The following is a 15,446-nucleotide window of genomic DNA, read 5'->3' on the forward strand; positions in this document are numbered from 1 at the left end:
AAGAACAAACAGATAACATTCCACTGTGAGGTTACTGCTCAATTTAGGGGGAAAATCTATATCTGAGCAATAGCTAGGGATGGAGGATATATTTGATTCCATTCGCATTTCAAGCCAAATCTATCAAATTCACCGAAATGCAGCCACCCTTTGAAATTCGCGCTTATTCACATTTTGTGATGCAGTTCTCCAACCAACTAATTTTTGCAAAAATGCATATATTAGGAGAAAGTGTGCTTAAAATTGCTGTATTAGTGAAAAATAACATTCAAAATTCATTATAGCAGGAGAAAATGCTTACCAAACTGTGTACATTAGTCAACACTGCCTATAAAACTGTATGTATCAGGAGAAATTCACACTAAAACACTGGAGAATTTTCATGAGGATTTTTTTTAAAAAAATCTGCAAATTGCTGCAGAACTGTGGAGAACTGAATTTAAGATTGGAAAAAAACTGTCAGACCTTTACATCCCCAGCAGTAGCTATAAGTAATTCCTTAAAGAAAGGTTAAAATTTACCAGGCAAAGATGTAATCTCAGCCTACCTCTAAAGGAGGGAGGGGCAAATGGGAACTAGCGTGGATAAACCTAATGTTTATGCAAACAGTCTAAAACTAGATTAGCAAAGGAATATTTGGATGGCTTTAAAAGAGAGAAATTTCTTGAGGACAAGGCTATCAATGGCTACCAGCTACAGTTGCTGTGTTCTACCTCTACTAGATAGTATGCCTTTGAATACCAGTTGCTCCAATTGCAGGTGGGTTTAGTGTTGTTGCACTCAGGCTCTGATCCTGGGCTTCTCATGGCCTTCTGGTTGGCCATTGTGAGAACAGGATGCTGGAGTAGATAGGCCCCCTTTGACCTGATCCAGCAACTAGGCTCTTCCTTTGTTATTATGTGACGTTATTCCACTTTAACTCCAATATCCTATTTCCCACAATAATCAACCATATGGATGTGCTAGAATCCCACCCAATTCAGATTTGGCACCACATTTTCCATTAATTCACTTATTCTCTATCACTGTGGATCGGATTTTTTTGTAGCAATTTTCCTGTTTTCCTCCTCTAAAATATTGATGTTAAAAATGATAATTTTATTTATATTTCCATTAAAAACATCAACATTTCCTTTAAAATATTGGTATGTTTCCTTTAAATAATATCATTTTTTTTTGGTGAGAAAAAATGGATCTGTAAAAGCATCAGTGAGCAGACAAAGAACAAACTCAAAAGATGTTTTTAAAGGTGCTTTGTTTTAATATGTTTTTCAAGATGTTTTGTTTTAATATATTTTAAAATCTGGTTTTAAGATGTTTTAGAGTGTTTTTAGTGTTTTGCTTGCCACCTTGGGCTCCTTCTGGGAGGAAGGGAGGGATATAAATTCAATAAATAAATTGATAATGCCCTTTAGGTTGACGGAATGATTTCGAACCAGCAGTGGCTAATGGATCCCATCCATAGTTAACCAGATACCTCTGGGAAGCTCACAAGAAGGTCATATGGAAATTACCCTCCCCTGCCATTGCTCTACAGTAAACTGGTATTCAGTGGCACACTGCCTGAAGCTGGAGATTCCAAAGAGTAATCAGGGTGAATAGCCATTCACAGACCTCTCTTCTTTTAATTTTTTGAACCCCCTTTTCAAGCCAACTAAGCCAACAGCACACCTTGTGGCAGTTAAGTTCTGTAACTCAATTCACATACTATGTGAAGAAGGACATTACGTTGTCAGTTCCGAATCTACTGCTAATCAGTTTCACTAAATGGCCTCAAGTTCTTGAGTTGGAGAAAAGTGGCAGGGGGAATATCACCAAGGGTAGCTACAACCAGGTGTGTTTGAGATAGGGAAGTCAGAGAATTCTGACAAAAACAGAAATGGGAGCAGAAATTCTAATGTTTGCTTATTCATCCCATGTCCAGAATGGAAATCAATTCTGCAAATATGATTGGGGTTTTTTCCATTGTTGCTTTCAGTCTGCAGACAATAAGTTATTGATTATGTATCCCCCCTTTTGCATTGTGTTTCCTTCGCACTGAAATGAATGGGGTGAGATAATATAAAGACAATGTAAATTACATAATTTATGTAATTAATTATGTAAAAGTTTGCCACAGCTGACAGCGAACTGAAGAATAGTTTTTGGCAGAAGACAAACTGCAATGGAATAGCAACAGTGCTGCATGTGATGAATACAGGGCGGAATGGAAGATGATGCCTTCTTACATCCTTAGTTAGAGGGTGGTCCATGTGGCCTGAGCCCCAAATCATTTTGAGGACTCTTGTCCATTATCCCTTTGATTTTTTTTTATTATGTTCATGGGGTGGCTGGGCAGTCTGCAAAGTGCAGTACTGGGGAGACCCCAGCCAACCGCTATCTTAATTTCCCAGAGGCATCCATACGTATCAGCCTAAGCACATTTTATGCAAATGCATGTCATGCACCTGTGCCCTAAGTCCTTTGAGGACTTAGCAGTGCCCCAGACCACAACACTGGAGTTTAAGATTATGGAAAGGAGGAGGGAATAAGATGCACGCATTTCCCCCGTTTGGTTTCCTTTGAAGAGGTTGTAATCAAGGAGTTGTGCACTGAAGTAAATATTTAGAAAGCTCATCAGTTGCATAAAGCTAAAGAATCACGCTGTACACAAGGAACAGAGGAAAATAAAGCAAAAAGAAACCAACACCCCCAATCTCTTAAGTCGGTCATTTTGAGTGGCAAAAAGGAAAGAAAAAAGTTTAAGCCAAGAATAAGCTCTTTGTGTCTGACCCGTCTCCTTCAGCCAAAGCTGCACAATGAACTTGTTTGGGTAGCAGCCAAAGCTAGCCTCGGCCCGCCCCCCCTCCCAATTTCAAAACAAGGAGATTCCATTGTGCTTAAGGGACAGGGAGGAATTACGAGGCAAATGCCAAAACACTCGCCTGCTTGTTCTTCTCCTCTCCTACCCTTCCTGCAGTATTGCTGAGGCGGCATTTGTGTAAAAGGAGGGGGGCAGCTGGGTTGGTGCCACTTAGACAATTCTCACCTTAAGGGTCTAGTTACACTTTGCAGATTATCCCTTCTGGAAAGGTAAGGAAACAGGAATGCCCCTGAGAACAGTTCCATATCGACATAGGAAGCTGGGCTTAATCCTGACTCAGACCATTGGTCCATCTAGCTCAGTATTGTCTACACTGACTGGCAGCAGCTCTCCAGGGTATTACAGAGGGGTCTCTCCCAGCCCTACCTGAAGATGCCGGGGATTACACTTGGGACCATTTGTATGCAAAGCAGATGCTCTCCCACTGAGCTACGACTCTTCAGACCAGGCTACAGAGAGAAACTGATGCTTTCTTATGGAGGGCAGTCAACATAAGTGGGTTAATTTTAATCCATTGCATTTTACTCCCCACCCTCCTCCATTGACCTTGGAGCAAGATATGGTCCCACCATCACACCAATCTTGCAAGATACGATAGCTGAAAGATGGTGAATGGTCCAATGTTATCCAGGGAGCTTCATGGCTGATCAGCAATCTTCCTTGGACCCAGATAATTTCAACAACTACAGACCAGTAGCGCATGTTCCATTCCTGGGCAAGATCTTGGAACGAGTGGTTGCTGGCCAGCTCCAGGCGCTGTTGGATGAAACCGATTATCTAGATCCATTTCAATCGGGTTTCAGGCCTGGTTTCGGCACCGAGACAGCCTTGGTCGCCCTGTATGATGACCTATGTCGGGAGAGGGACAGAGGGAGTGTAACTCTGTTAATTCTCCTTGATCTCTCTGCGGCTTTTGATACCATCGACCATGGTATCCTTCTGGAGAGGCTCGTGGAGTTGGGAGTGGGTGGTACTGCTTGGCAGTGGTTCCGCTCCTACTTAGCAGGTCGTCTCCAGAAGATAGTGCTTGGGGAACATTGCTCGACACCGTGGGCTCTCCAATGTGGAGTCCCGCAGGGGTCGGTTCTGTCTCCCATGCTTTTCAACATCTACATGAAGCCGTTGGGTGCGGTCATCAGGAGTTTTGGAGTGTGTTGTCATCAGTATGCTGATGACACGCAACTCTACTTCTCCTTTTCATCTTCTTCAGGTGAGGCTGTCAATGTGCTGAACCGTTGCCTGGCCGCGATAATGGACTGGATGAGAGCTAACAAACTGAGGCTCAATCCAGACAAGACTGAGATGCTGTTGGTGCGGGTTTCTCTGATCAGGTGGTGGATATATACCCTGTCCTGGATGGGGTTACACTCCCCCTAAAGGAGCGGGTTCGTAGTCTGGGAGTTCTTTTAGATCCTTCCCTGTCACTGGAGGCTCAAGTAGCCTCGGTGGCACGGAATGCATTCTACCATCTTCGGTTGGTAGCCCAGCTACGTCCCTATCTGAGCGGGGAGGACCTCACATCAGTTGTACATGCTCTGGTAACCTCGCGATTGGATTACTGCAATGCGCTCTACGTAGGGCTGCCTCTGAAGACAGTCCGGAAGCTACAGCTGGTGCACAACGCGGCGGCCAGATTGATAACAAGGACCAAACGGTCCGAACACATAACACCCATTCTGGCTCGCCTGCACTGGCTTCCAATTTGCTTCCAGGCCAGATTCAAAGTGCTGGTTTTGACCTATAAAGCCTTATACGGCGCGGGACCACAATATCTGTTGGAACGCCTCTCCCAATACGAACCTGCCCGGACACTGCGTTCTTCATCGAAGGCCCTCCTCCGAGCTCCGACTCATAGAGAAGCTCGGAGGGTGGTAACAAGAACTAGGGCCTTCTCAGTGGTGCCCCCCGAATTGTGGAACAGTCTCCCTGATGAGGTGCGCTTGGCGCCGACATTGTTATCCTTTCGGCGCCTAGTTAAAACCTTCCTCTTTTCCAAGGCTTTTAATTTAATTTAATTTAGTTTTAAAACCTGCTGTAATTGTTTTTAGATTTTTTATTTTTTTGTATTTTTCATTGTATGTTATTGGATTTTATTGTATATACCTGTTTGCTTTTTTGTTCACCGCCCAGAGAGCTATGCTAGTCGGGCGGTATAGAAATTTAATAAATAAAATAAATAATAAATAAATAATCTGAACTGGGATCCAATTTCAGCATTACACCGCACCAGGTCTTTTCAGAGTGAAATACAAAGTGTATTTACTAGGGAATAAGTACCACTGAACTCAGTGAGACTTGCTAGGAGTAAGTTGCATGAGTGTTTTTTTGAATTATTGTTGATATTTTAGAGATTCTTTCTGATTCTAAAGTGTTGAAATCCACCATGCACCTTTAAGATAGTGCCGGATAAAAAAAAAGTCCAGATGCGCATCCAATTCACTATTAATTTGCAAAGTTTTATTGATGGCTTATCCATTACAGGTCTGTGACCAATTCCTAGTGCCCAGTGGTGAATAAGTGCCCAGTGGGGGGGGGTAGAGTAGGCAAGGATGCTTTGTGTTTTGTGTACTAGAAGAAGAGAGTTGTCAATGTGACACAGCCATAGCCAATGAAGTTTTGTGGGACATAGGAAGCTGCCCTCTAGTGAATCACACCATTGGTCATCTAGCTATGCATCATCTACACTGACTGGCAGTGGGCCTTCAAGTTTCACACAGGGGTCTTTCCGGACAGGGTACCTTGAAATGCCAGGGACTGAATTTGGGGCTATCTGTATATAGGGTATGTGTTCTACCACTGAGCTATATGCCCCTCCTGTAGTAGAGAAGGGGCGTAGCTCAGTGGTAGAGCATCTGCCTTGCTTACTGAAGGTCCCAGGCTCAGTCTCCAGCATCTCCAGGCAGAGCTGGGAAAGACTGCTCTCTGAAACCCTGGAGAGCCATTGCCTGTCACCGTTGACAATACTGAACGTGACAGACCAAACGGTCTGACTCAGTAGACAGCAGTTTCCTGTGTTCCTATGAAATCCCTTGTGTGTGCAGGTATAAGTTTGGCTAGTAATAAAATAATAGGAGCTAGTACATTTTATGTGTCTGTTTGCAAGGCTGATCTCTTTCATTCAGTGGATGGTCATCACCCAGTTTCAGGCATCCAGTGATAAAACTTGAATCAGATATTGTATGGATCCCAGCTGTCTGAATCTATTGTCAGCTTTCTTTCTTTCTTTCCTTCCTTCCTTCCTTCCTTCTCTGGAGCAACTAGCTGAAACTCTATTTCACCTCTGCTATTTTCTGAAGAATTAGGAAATGTAATTTCTGATGAATTCCAAGACATAAATTATATGTCTGGTGTCTGACTCACTGCTTGTATCCTTCACACTCATTCAGCGTCCTTCATTTGCAAAATGTGTACCTCCCTGCTTTTTGAGTCTGTTTCTTCTTCTTCTAAAAAGTTTAATCAAGTACTAGAATCTTTTTCCTAGGATAAATCAACAGCTGTTTATTGAGAGATATTCATGTCCTGACCACTGGACATCAAGACCCAATTCACAAGCGATACTTTAATTCAAGTTTGTGAGTTGCAGATATTTCTTGCTTTGTGTCTATCAAGAAGGTGAGTTCCGGTTTCAAGCAAGCAAGTGCTGGAAAAAGACATTTGCCTTTTTTTTTTTAAAAAAAAGAAGACTTTCCACAACAAGTTGGCCATATTCCACACCATCTGGGAGACTCCTTCAAGCCAACTGGCTGGAAAGACCACGTAAAACTGGCTGGAAAGACCATGTGAAAGGTCCAACTGGCCAATTAATGTGCTGAAATGGAGGTGATTTTCATCAATTGGGTTAGAGTTCTATCACCATTCTCTACAGAAATATGCTTATATTTATATGTTTTTTAATATATATATATATACAGTATATGCACTTTCCCCTTTTGGATAGGTTTTCTCTTGTCCATTGTTTTTGTTCTTCCCACTTGCTTCCTTTTTCTTTCTTCTCTCTTATCATCAGGTTCACTCTGCATTGAAATGGCTGGGTTCAGTTTCTCACTTTGAACTATTGCGCAGGAATGACTAAAGTCTTCATAAAAGAGCTGAATTTCTCAGCGGAGTGAAGGACACTGAGACAATCAAAATTGTCAGTAAAGAAGAGGGCATTCCCTCAGGGTAACAGTGATAAACCGCTGTCTGATGGAATCTCAGAGTACTTGGATAATTGGGTGATTTGGATAAGTGAGCACCATCAAGTCAAAGGGATTCTGTTGTCATTGCCAAATCATAGTCATAAACGAGCTAGGAAAACTTCACGTACCAACATGGAAGTTGCAAGAGAGTGTGATGCTGTTCAGAAGTGCTGAGCCAATCTACATGGATGCTGAAATGATTGTAAAGCATCCTAAATTAGGAGAGGGATTGTAGCTCAGTATGTTGTACATGCAGAAAGTCCTGGGTTCAATCCCTGGCATCTCCAGTTAAAGGAGAACAGGCTAGGAAAGACTGTGTCTAAAGACCCAGTGAGCTGTAGCCATTTAGAGTTAACAGTGATGGACAAATCATCTGATTCCGTAGACATCAGCTTCTGATGTTCGTATGTTATCTTGCATAAGGTCACATAAACTTCTAAAACTGTGTCAGAAACTGCTAATCATTTGGGCAGTGGCAAGCAGTATCACAGCAGCTTCTATGGGAAGGACCTTCTGGATTGACTCCCCCTAGGTGGCCATCTCCAGGACAAGAAGGAACATAAAATGGATTTCCTTGAGCAACAAGGTCTAACTGAGCTCTAGTGTGTCCTGCATTTCTGGGCTAGTTCTTTGGTCTTGAATTGCCCCAGATCCTGAGTGGACTTCAGTCTTGACTCCTGGGTTATTCTACAGAGAAGACTTTAAAGGTCTTGTCTTCCATATTATCTGCTCATTATATGAATTGGAGACTCGGGGTGGCATTTGTCAAAGGCTGTTCTTGACTGAAAGGAATTCAACTGAATTCAATTCAACTGAATCCTTCAGGGAGTGCTTTTGGGTGATCAACAAAGCAACAGGGATAGTCAAGCAGGGAACATCACTTGGTGATGAAAATCACAGGCAAGAAAGCTCCTTGGAGGATTGTCAGAAGAAGTGTTGCTTTTCCTAGTGATATGCTGAACATTTTCAGCCATTGTCCCAAAAGACATCTTTGGATGGTTATGACTATAAAAAAGAGAAAGGGATGCCTCTTTGTTTCAAGAAGAATTGTGTTCCAACAAGAGTATACCTTACTAACCATCTAGGGATTATATGCCAATTTGGGAGTGGTGGGATGTGCCAAGTATTTGCCTGTTTAGATTTTTAGATTGAAATTAGTGGATTGTTATGTCTGCAGAAAGCAGATTGTGAATATATTCACTTTCCCCCCAGTCCTGTTCAGTGTCATTGGTTTACCTGGTAGCTATTACTTCAACACTAGTTTTTCCCCCATTAGCATTACCTCTTCTTGGATTAGCCTGATGGGTGATCCCAAACTATCAGGGATCATCCAGCAAACATGATGATGTCACATCACTATGGAACCAAATCAGATTTTGCTATATGATATGCAAGTGAAAGTGAGATTACAAGAAAATGAGCATTTTATCAAGTAGAGGGAAATGCCAAAAAAAGGGAGGAAGGAGTGGGGAATCAGCATTGTTAAAAAAACGTATGGTTAGCTCTGATTACACTTCTCAGCATAATTTGCTAATGAGCAAGAAAAATGAGCAATCAGAGGAAGGATGATTCTGTTAGGACCCAATCCAGAGTTAATCAGCATGAGTTAAGGGTCTTGTTCTGACTGAGATGGTCAACTTTCAGTGAGTGAGTTCCCTCAGTTTTGCTCATTATTCTTCTGATAGTCCAGAATTATTTGGATTTTGATATGAATTCTGGCCCAGATTCTGGAATATTGAAAAAACATTTTGCACATATACATTCACAATAGCAATTAAAAAAGCAACTCATTTACCTATACACATTAGTTAGATACCTGTGGAAAATTCACAGTGGGGGAGGGAAGAAGTAAAATATAAATTCAAAGAAACACCATCCAGAGTTTTTAAACAATAACTTATTTTTAAAGAATTGTGAAATTCAGCAAATATACAAATATTGGAAAATACTATTTCAGGTGACTTCTGGTGGGTCAAGGGACATTTCTTTCATATTTGCATTTAGTTTTGGGGATTTTTTGTTTCTTTGTTTGCTTTAAATGGAAAAATAGAAACAGAGAAATTCCCCTTCCCTGATTGCAAAATTCTAGAAATATACTTCTGGAACAACAATAGATTCTGGAATTTTGGTATACATGTCCAGGATACAGAACTTCAAAATCGGTGCATTCTGTAACCATGCCCCGTACTTCTTCATACAACACATGGTGGAAGGGGGGCAGCGAGGCTTTTACAATGGAATGCTGCTCTACAGGAAAATAATAAAAATAAAGGCCTTGCCCATCAGAGAGACAGCCTATCAGGGAGCAGGGTTCTTTCCCAGTCATCTCTCTGACTTACATGTTTTCTATGTTATGAGCACACACACACAAACACAAGGCTTTACTCATGTAAGCTTCCTCATGCAGTCTGAAGTGGTACAGCCCAGTCATACGTCGACCACCTCAGTGAGAACAAGGCTCAATGATTGACTTGCATGTCTCTCTTGCAGTGATTTCATATCCAAGAAGTGAATGTTAAATTGGATTACAAATCTCCATACTGGGAATCAGTACTGCATTGTTTCACTGCTGATTACTCTTTCTATTTAACATTCATTTGGAACTGAGGGTACATCACCAGCTGGATGGATGTCATGCAGAAGAACGCCACGACAGCCCAGAGGGCTCCCAGTTGCCACAGATAATTAAGCCAGTCAATGCACTTCTGTGGAAGCTTATTTTGCAGTGCATAAAACCAAACAAACACCCCTCTCTGAGGGGCCGAGGTGTGATTAATGCTTGGGAAGGCAGAGAGGAGGGGAAACGGTTTCAAATGAAATGAATGTAAATTTAGCTTCAGGTGCTTATTTACCTTGTAGGGTTCTCCAAAGAGGTTAAAGCCAGATGCAAAAAGATCTTCATCCTGCTGGACCTCTTGATTTCTCCGCTCCCATTCTTTTCTCTTAAGTGCATTCCGATCTTGTTCATAGTGACTAGAATTTTTAAAGGACAGACAGCCCATTATTATTCTGTACGTTAAGACATTGTTCTTAGCAGTTTTAAGTGAAAAGCTATCAGAGTTTAGCTTTGCCCAGACCTGAACCTTCCCCAGCTCCCAGCAGATCTCCATACTGCCAGTGACTCAAGTGAGCCACTGGATCTGGATATTCCTGCCCCAGGACCCCCACCTGCCATCATCTCCCCTAGGATCACAGGAACAGAGAGGATGGCAACTCAAGAGGGAACTTCAGGGCCACTACCAAAGTGCCCAGCTAGCTTTGATGTGTGGCAACTAAGAAGAAGGGGGAAGCACATGGAAACACTTGTTTGGATCACAGCCTGGTTCAGACCCAGGGATTGGTGGAGCCCTCCTCCTCTGTCCCGGCTCCTTGGCAACTCCCAGTCTGAGCTACTTCCTTGCTGAAACAACAGCTCCCTTATAGCTCACAGTTCCATTTTTCCTGAACTCTGGGAAAATGAACAAAAGCACTCAGGATCTCAGACGCAGGGCATGGCAGCCAAGAGAGGGCTTTCTCTGTGGCATTCCCTAAATTGTGGAACTCCCTCTTCATACAGGTGCATCTCAGAAGAGCTCCCAAACTTTGAAACAAAGGGCTGCATCCAACTACTGGTCCTACTAAGAGTTAAGGCGTCTGTCCATTTCATTTCTCCCCGTTTCTCATTTTTCCAGACTTATATTCAGTTCTCCACATTTCTGCAGGAATTTGCATTTTTTTTAAAAAAAAATCCTTGTGAAAATTCTTCAGAGCTTTAGTGCAAATTTGTCCTAACACATTTTTGCATGCAGTTTTGACTAACATAGATTTCTGCAAACATTTTCCCTTTATATAGGCATTTTTTGTAAACATTTTGGGTTGGAGAACAGCATCACAAAATTGGGATGTGTGAATTTTGAAGGATGGCTCTGTTTTGGTTCTCATAATATTGTTTCAGAAAGTATAAATTTGATAAATTCTGCTTTAATTGTGAACTGAATTGAATTTCTCCCCTGTCCCTTCTCAGGTAGACTGAAAGTAAGGGATAAGACTGACTTAGGTGCATTAATTTCAATGGGTCTACTCTGAGTAGGACATAGTTGGATACAAGCCCAAAAGTTGGCCATCCTATATCTCTCTTGGGCACACCCTTTCTCCCTTCCTCCAGGGCTGTTTCCTGAATCCTTCTTCACAGAAGATGGTGGAGATTGGGGAGGAACCATAGTTCACTGCTCACGCTCATGCAGCAAGTCCCGAGTTCAGTCTCCAGCATCTCCATTTAAAAATAGCATAATAAAGATGAAGAGCCTGCTGGATCAGGCCAATGATTCATCTTGTCCAGCATCCTCTTCTCACAGTAGCCAACAAGATGCCTGTAAGAAGCCCGCAAGAAGGATCTGAGCAGAACGGCACTCCCCACACATGAGATTCCCAGCAACTGGCATTGGAGGCCTCTGAATGTGGAGGTAGAACATAACCATTATGGCTGGTAGCCATTGATAGTCTTATCCTTCACGAACTTGTCTGATCCTTTTTTATAGCCAACCAAGTTGACGACCATCACTACTTCTGTAGCAATGAATTCCTGCATTTAACTATGTCCTGGGTGAAGAAGTGCTTTCTTTTCTCTGTCCTGAATCTTCCTGCATTCCCCCTAATTGAAAGCCCATGAGTTCTAGTGTTATCAGACAGGTAGCAGGTGATGGGAATGCCACCAGTCTAAAACCCTGAAGATCTGCTGCCCATCAGAATAGACCTCACTTGGCTAGATGGACTGACAGGCAGCTGGTATACGGCAGCATCCTATACTGAATCCGGGGCCTTCTTGCTGGATCCGAATGTTCTACCCCTGAGCTATAGCCCCTTTTCACAGGCCACATACCACTATAGCTACAGTAGTTTAAACTATACTGAGTATATCTGTCTATGGCAAGCGGTGCTGTTGGCTGCATGTGTGGGAGACGTTTTAATAAGAGAAATTTATGCATCCAGAATATTTTAACAGGAGTTTTGTTTTAATAATAAAAAAATCACTTTTATTGCTGTTTTGTGTGTTTAATTAAATTCCACCATCCTAATCCAGTCTTAACATAAATCATTACTAAAACATAATTATATAGTAAATAAGCAATATAGCATTTACTATTTTCTAGTAGGTTAAAAAAAGGATTAATAAAAATCAAGCTCTATAATTGCTCAAATCAATGTACATAATTATAGTCTGTCCTTCTAGGTAGCGCAGAGATGTAATAAATGGGATACAGTGGCTGTGGCTGTAAATCAGCACTTTTTAAATGGTTGTGTCGACAAGTCTCAGCAGTCCTTTATTTAGGAGAGAAAACAAATTGAAAACTTGATTCTAAAATTTCAGTTCTACATACCAAAGGCTTCCTGATTTATCAGTAAATGATTTATTGGAACTGACTTTAAATTGCAGGTTGGCAGCCCAGTCCTAAATATTTGCACCAAAATTTCTCATTGAGCCAATCCGTCAAAACATGGCTTCAATCCGAGTGAGAGGACAATAGAAAGCTGCCTTATACTGAATCAGTACTGGTCAATCTAGATCAGCATTGCCTACACTGGCTGGCAGAGTCTGTCCAAGGTTTCAGGCAGGGGTCTTTCCCAGCCCTACTTGGAGATGCTGGACCTTGATCCTGGGACCTTCTGCATGCAAGGCAGATGCTCTGGACTGAGATACAACCCTTAGGGTGTTATTGGGAGACGAAAATGTGTAATCCCCTGGAAAACCCCTTGCATTAATGCCTTAACTCATTATCAATATAAAAGCTGCCTTATTTATTAAATTTATATCAACTTTCTTCCAAGGAGCTCAAGCTGGCATACATAGTTCCCTCCCTACCCCCATTTTTTCATCACAACTCTTTCAGGTAGGTTAGCCTAAGAGATTATAAATGGCATGCAGTCAGTTAATGAGCTGATCCGAGCTTGGCTCTGCACCTGGGATGGGGACCCTGTGGCCCTCTAGGTGTTGCTGGATTCCAACTCCCATCAGTCCCAGTCAGTATGGCCCAGCTGGCTCACAGTTGCTCAGATTCTATACTACTGCGGGCTCTTGTCCACAATGCTATCAGCAGGTAGCCATCTCAGTAGCTTAATGGCTAGGCTGTGACAATGACAACCTGCACAATAGAGTGACCAGAGCTTGGAAAAGTTACCACTGGATTCGGCTGATGGGAGTTGTAGTTCAAAAAAGTAACTTTTCCAAGCGCTGTGATTTAATGTCTCTAATTCACTAATAGGAGATATTCTATTCTCCTGGGAGATCATAGTCCCATAGAATATAATGAGCCTCAGAACTTGTCAAAGAATGGAGTCCACGTTTGTTTTTTGTTTTTTTAAGTGTCCCTTTCTTTCTGCTGTTTTGATCTAGGAGTCCTATGCCTGTAGCACAACACAAAATCTTGTCCCTGGAACCTGTATTTTTTATGAGCAAATTTCTTTTCAGCTATGCCACTGACTGTCCTCAGCTGTCGAGTTCTGCCAACTTGCCTCCTCTCACCCCTGCATGAAACACACCCTTCCTATTGGTGTGAAGACCTCCACCCCAACAGGCGAAAGAAACCATCCACTTTTCTCACAGGGTTTAAACATTCTAGAGCTGACCTTCCCCTCTCATCAGACACCAGATCTGTGAACAATGTCTTATACCGGGACAACTTAGCCTGTGGCTAGGAAGCAAATACATACAGGTGGCAATCAGCTTTCAGCTTGTTCTATCTACACAAAATAATTCACACCACCTTATTAGTGCACAGAGTGAGATTCTCAACCCTTTCTTTGTTTCCTCATTACAGCATGCCTACTGTTTCCCTTCAAAAAAAAAAAGTGAGGTAGAGGGTGATTCTTTCCACAGTGGGCAAAGGATGGTTGAGTGTCTGCAGCTGGCAAAAGGCCACCCAATCAGTGGAGACTGGTGGCTCCAATGTCAGCGGGGCAGTGAATCCGGGATTTAAACCCAGAGTCTCTGCTCTTTCCCAGTTACCCTTTCCCATCTTCTATATTCCTCCCTCCCCAAAGTGTAGTCTAACTGATTCTGTGGCAGACTCCCTTTACTCCAAGAAAGTGTGGAGTCCCAAGACATTTTGGAGGAAAGACAAGATGGCATCCCTCCCCGTTCCATATGCAGAAGCCAACTAGACAAGCAATCGATCTTTCTTCAACACTAGGTCACAGGAAACTGCCTTGTACTGAGCCAGACCACTGGTCCATCAAGCTCACTATTGTCTGCACTGATGGGCAGCAGCGTTCCACTGTTTCTGGCAGGGGTCTTTTCCTAGCCCTACTTGGAGATGCCGGGGACTGAACCTGCATGCATGGCAGAGGCTCTACCACTGAGCTACGGACCTTCCCTATTAGTCACAGGACAGTACACTTGACGGCATCAGGCTTGCATAGAGAATGGAGAGCAGGCTGTATGTGGTGCACACAGCTCTGTCTTCCAACACCTTGCCACTAGTCCCCAGCATTTGCTGCCCGAGGCAGCTGCCTCACTCTCCTTAATGGTTGGGCTGGCCCTGAGGAACTCTCATTCACCCCTGCCCCCGGGTCCTTACAGTACAAAGTTATCTCAGCTGACCTTGTGCGTCTGCCACATGAGGATGAGAAGCCAAGAGATGATATGCACATGCACGCACACCAACACGGACAGATATGATTACAGTGAATAACAAAACAGAGATATTAAAATGTTAAAGCAAAACCTTTTGGCTCCTGCCTTCTTCCGTTGCTCTGAGGTGAATAAAAGGGAGCTGTAGCCACTGTGGCAGTTATAGAACACCAAGGATAGAATATTCAGAAGTGTTGTTACAATTGTGGTAGCTAAGCATTAGTCTCTAGGTTGAGGCCATGTGATACTAAGGTATCCCAGAGAGAGAGAGAGAGAGAGAGAGAGAGAGGGAGAGAGGGAGAGAGAGATTTTCTCTTGTTTCCAAGGCTCTTGGACCAGATGACTTCTCTGTTGCAACAATTCAAAAATCAGAGAGGCCGATCAGCAGAGAAAACGTTTGGACATATACTGGAGATGTGGCAATTCCAGGTAGGGCTGGGGAGAATCTTCTCCCTGAAACTCTGGAGAGCTGTCACCCGTCAGTGTAGACAACAATGAGCTAGTTGGACCAATGATCTGATTGTAATGCAACTTCCTGTGTTCAAGGTTAGCACTTATAGTTAGAAAAAACACACTGAGGTGGTTGAAAGCGGGGATTGTGAGCCAGCTTCTAAATAAAGATGACAATATCTCTGAGAAGCTTGACTGTTATGTCTGCTGAGAACATAAGTTTCAGATTCCAAGCATATCTTGACTGTGATGTCACATAGCACATTACAGACATGAAATCCAGTAACACTGACCGTGGGAGAAAGATGCCCAGAAGTGTGTTGTGACATCACAGTGTCATACGGTCACA

At 42.8% G+C, this 15,446-nt stretch overlaps 1 protein-coding gene across 3 annotated transcripts in view; it reads right to left on the minus strand.

Annotated features, from left to right (window-relative positions):
- The window catches only part of AFF2 (ALF transcription elongation factor 2), a 446,876-nt gene that overhangs the window by 316,129 nt on the left and 115,301 nt on the right, over window positions 1–15,446 (minus strand). For all 3 annotated transcript variants that reach the window (XM_061598696.1, XM_061598697.1, XM_061598695.1), the window contains exon 2: window positions 9,894–10,014. In XM_061598696.1, coding sequence (XP_061454680.1) covers window positions 9,894–10,014 — 121 coding nt within the window. The remainder of the gene's footprint in view (window positions 1–9,893; window positions 10,015–15,446) is intronic.

The sequence above is a fragment of the Rhineura floridana genome, chromosome 16 (assembly GCF_030035675.1).
Source record: "Rhineura floridana isolate rRhiFlo1 chromosome 16, rRhiFlo1.hap2, whole genome shotgun sequence".
NCBI lineage: Eukaryota > Metazoa > Chordata > Lepidosauria > Squamata > Rhineuridae > Rhineura > Rhineura floridana.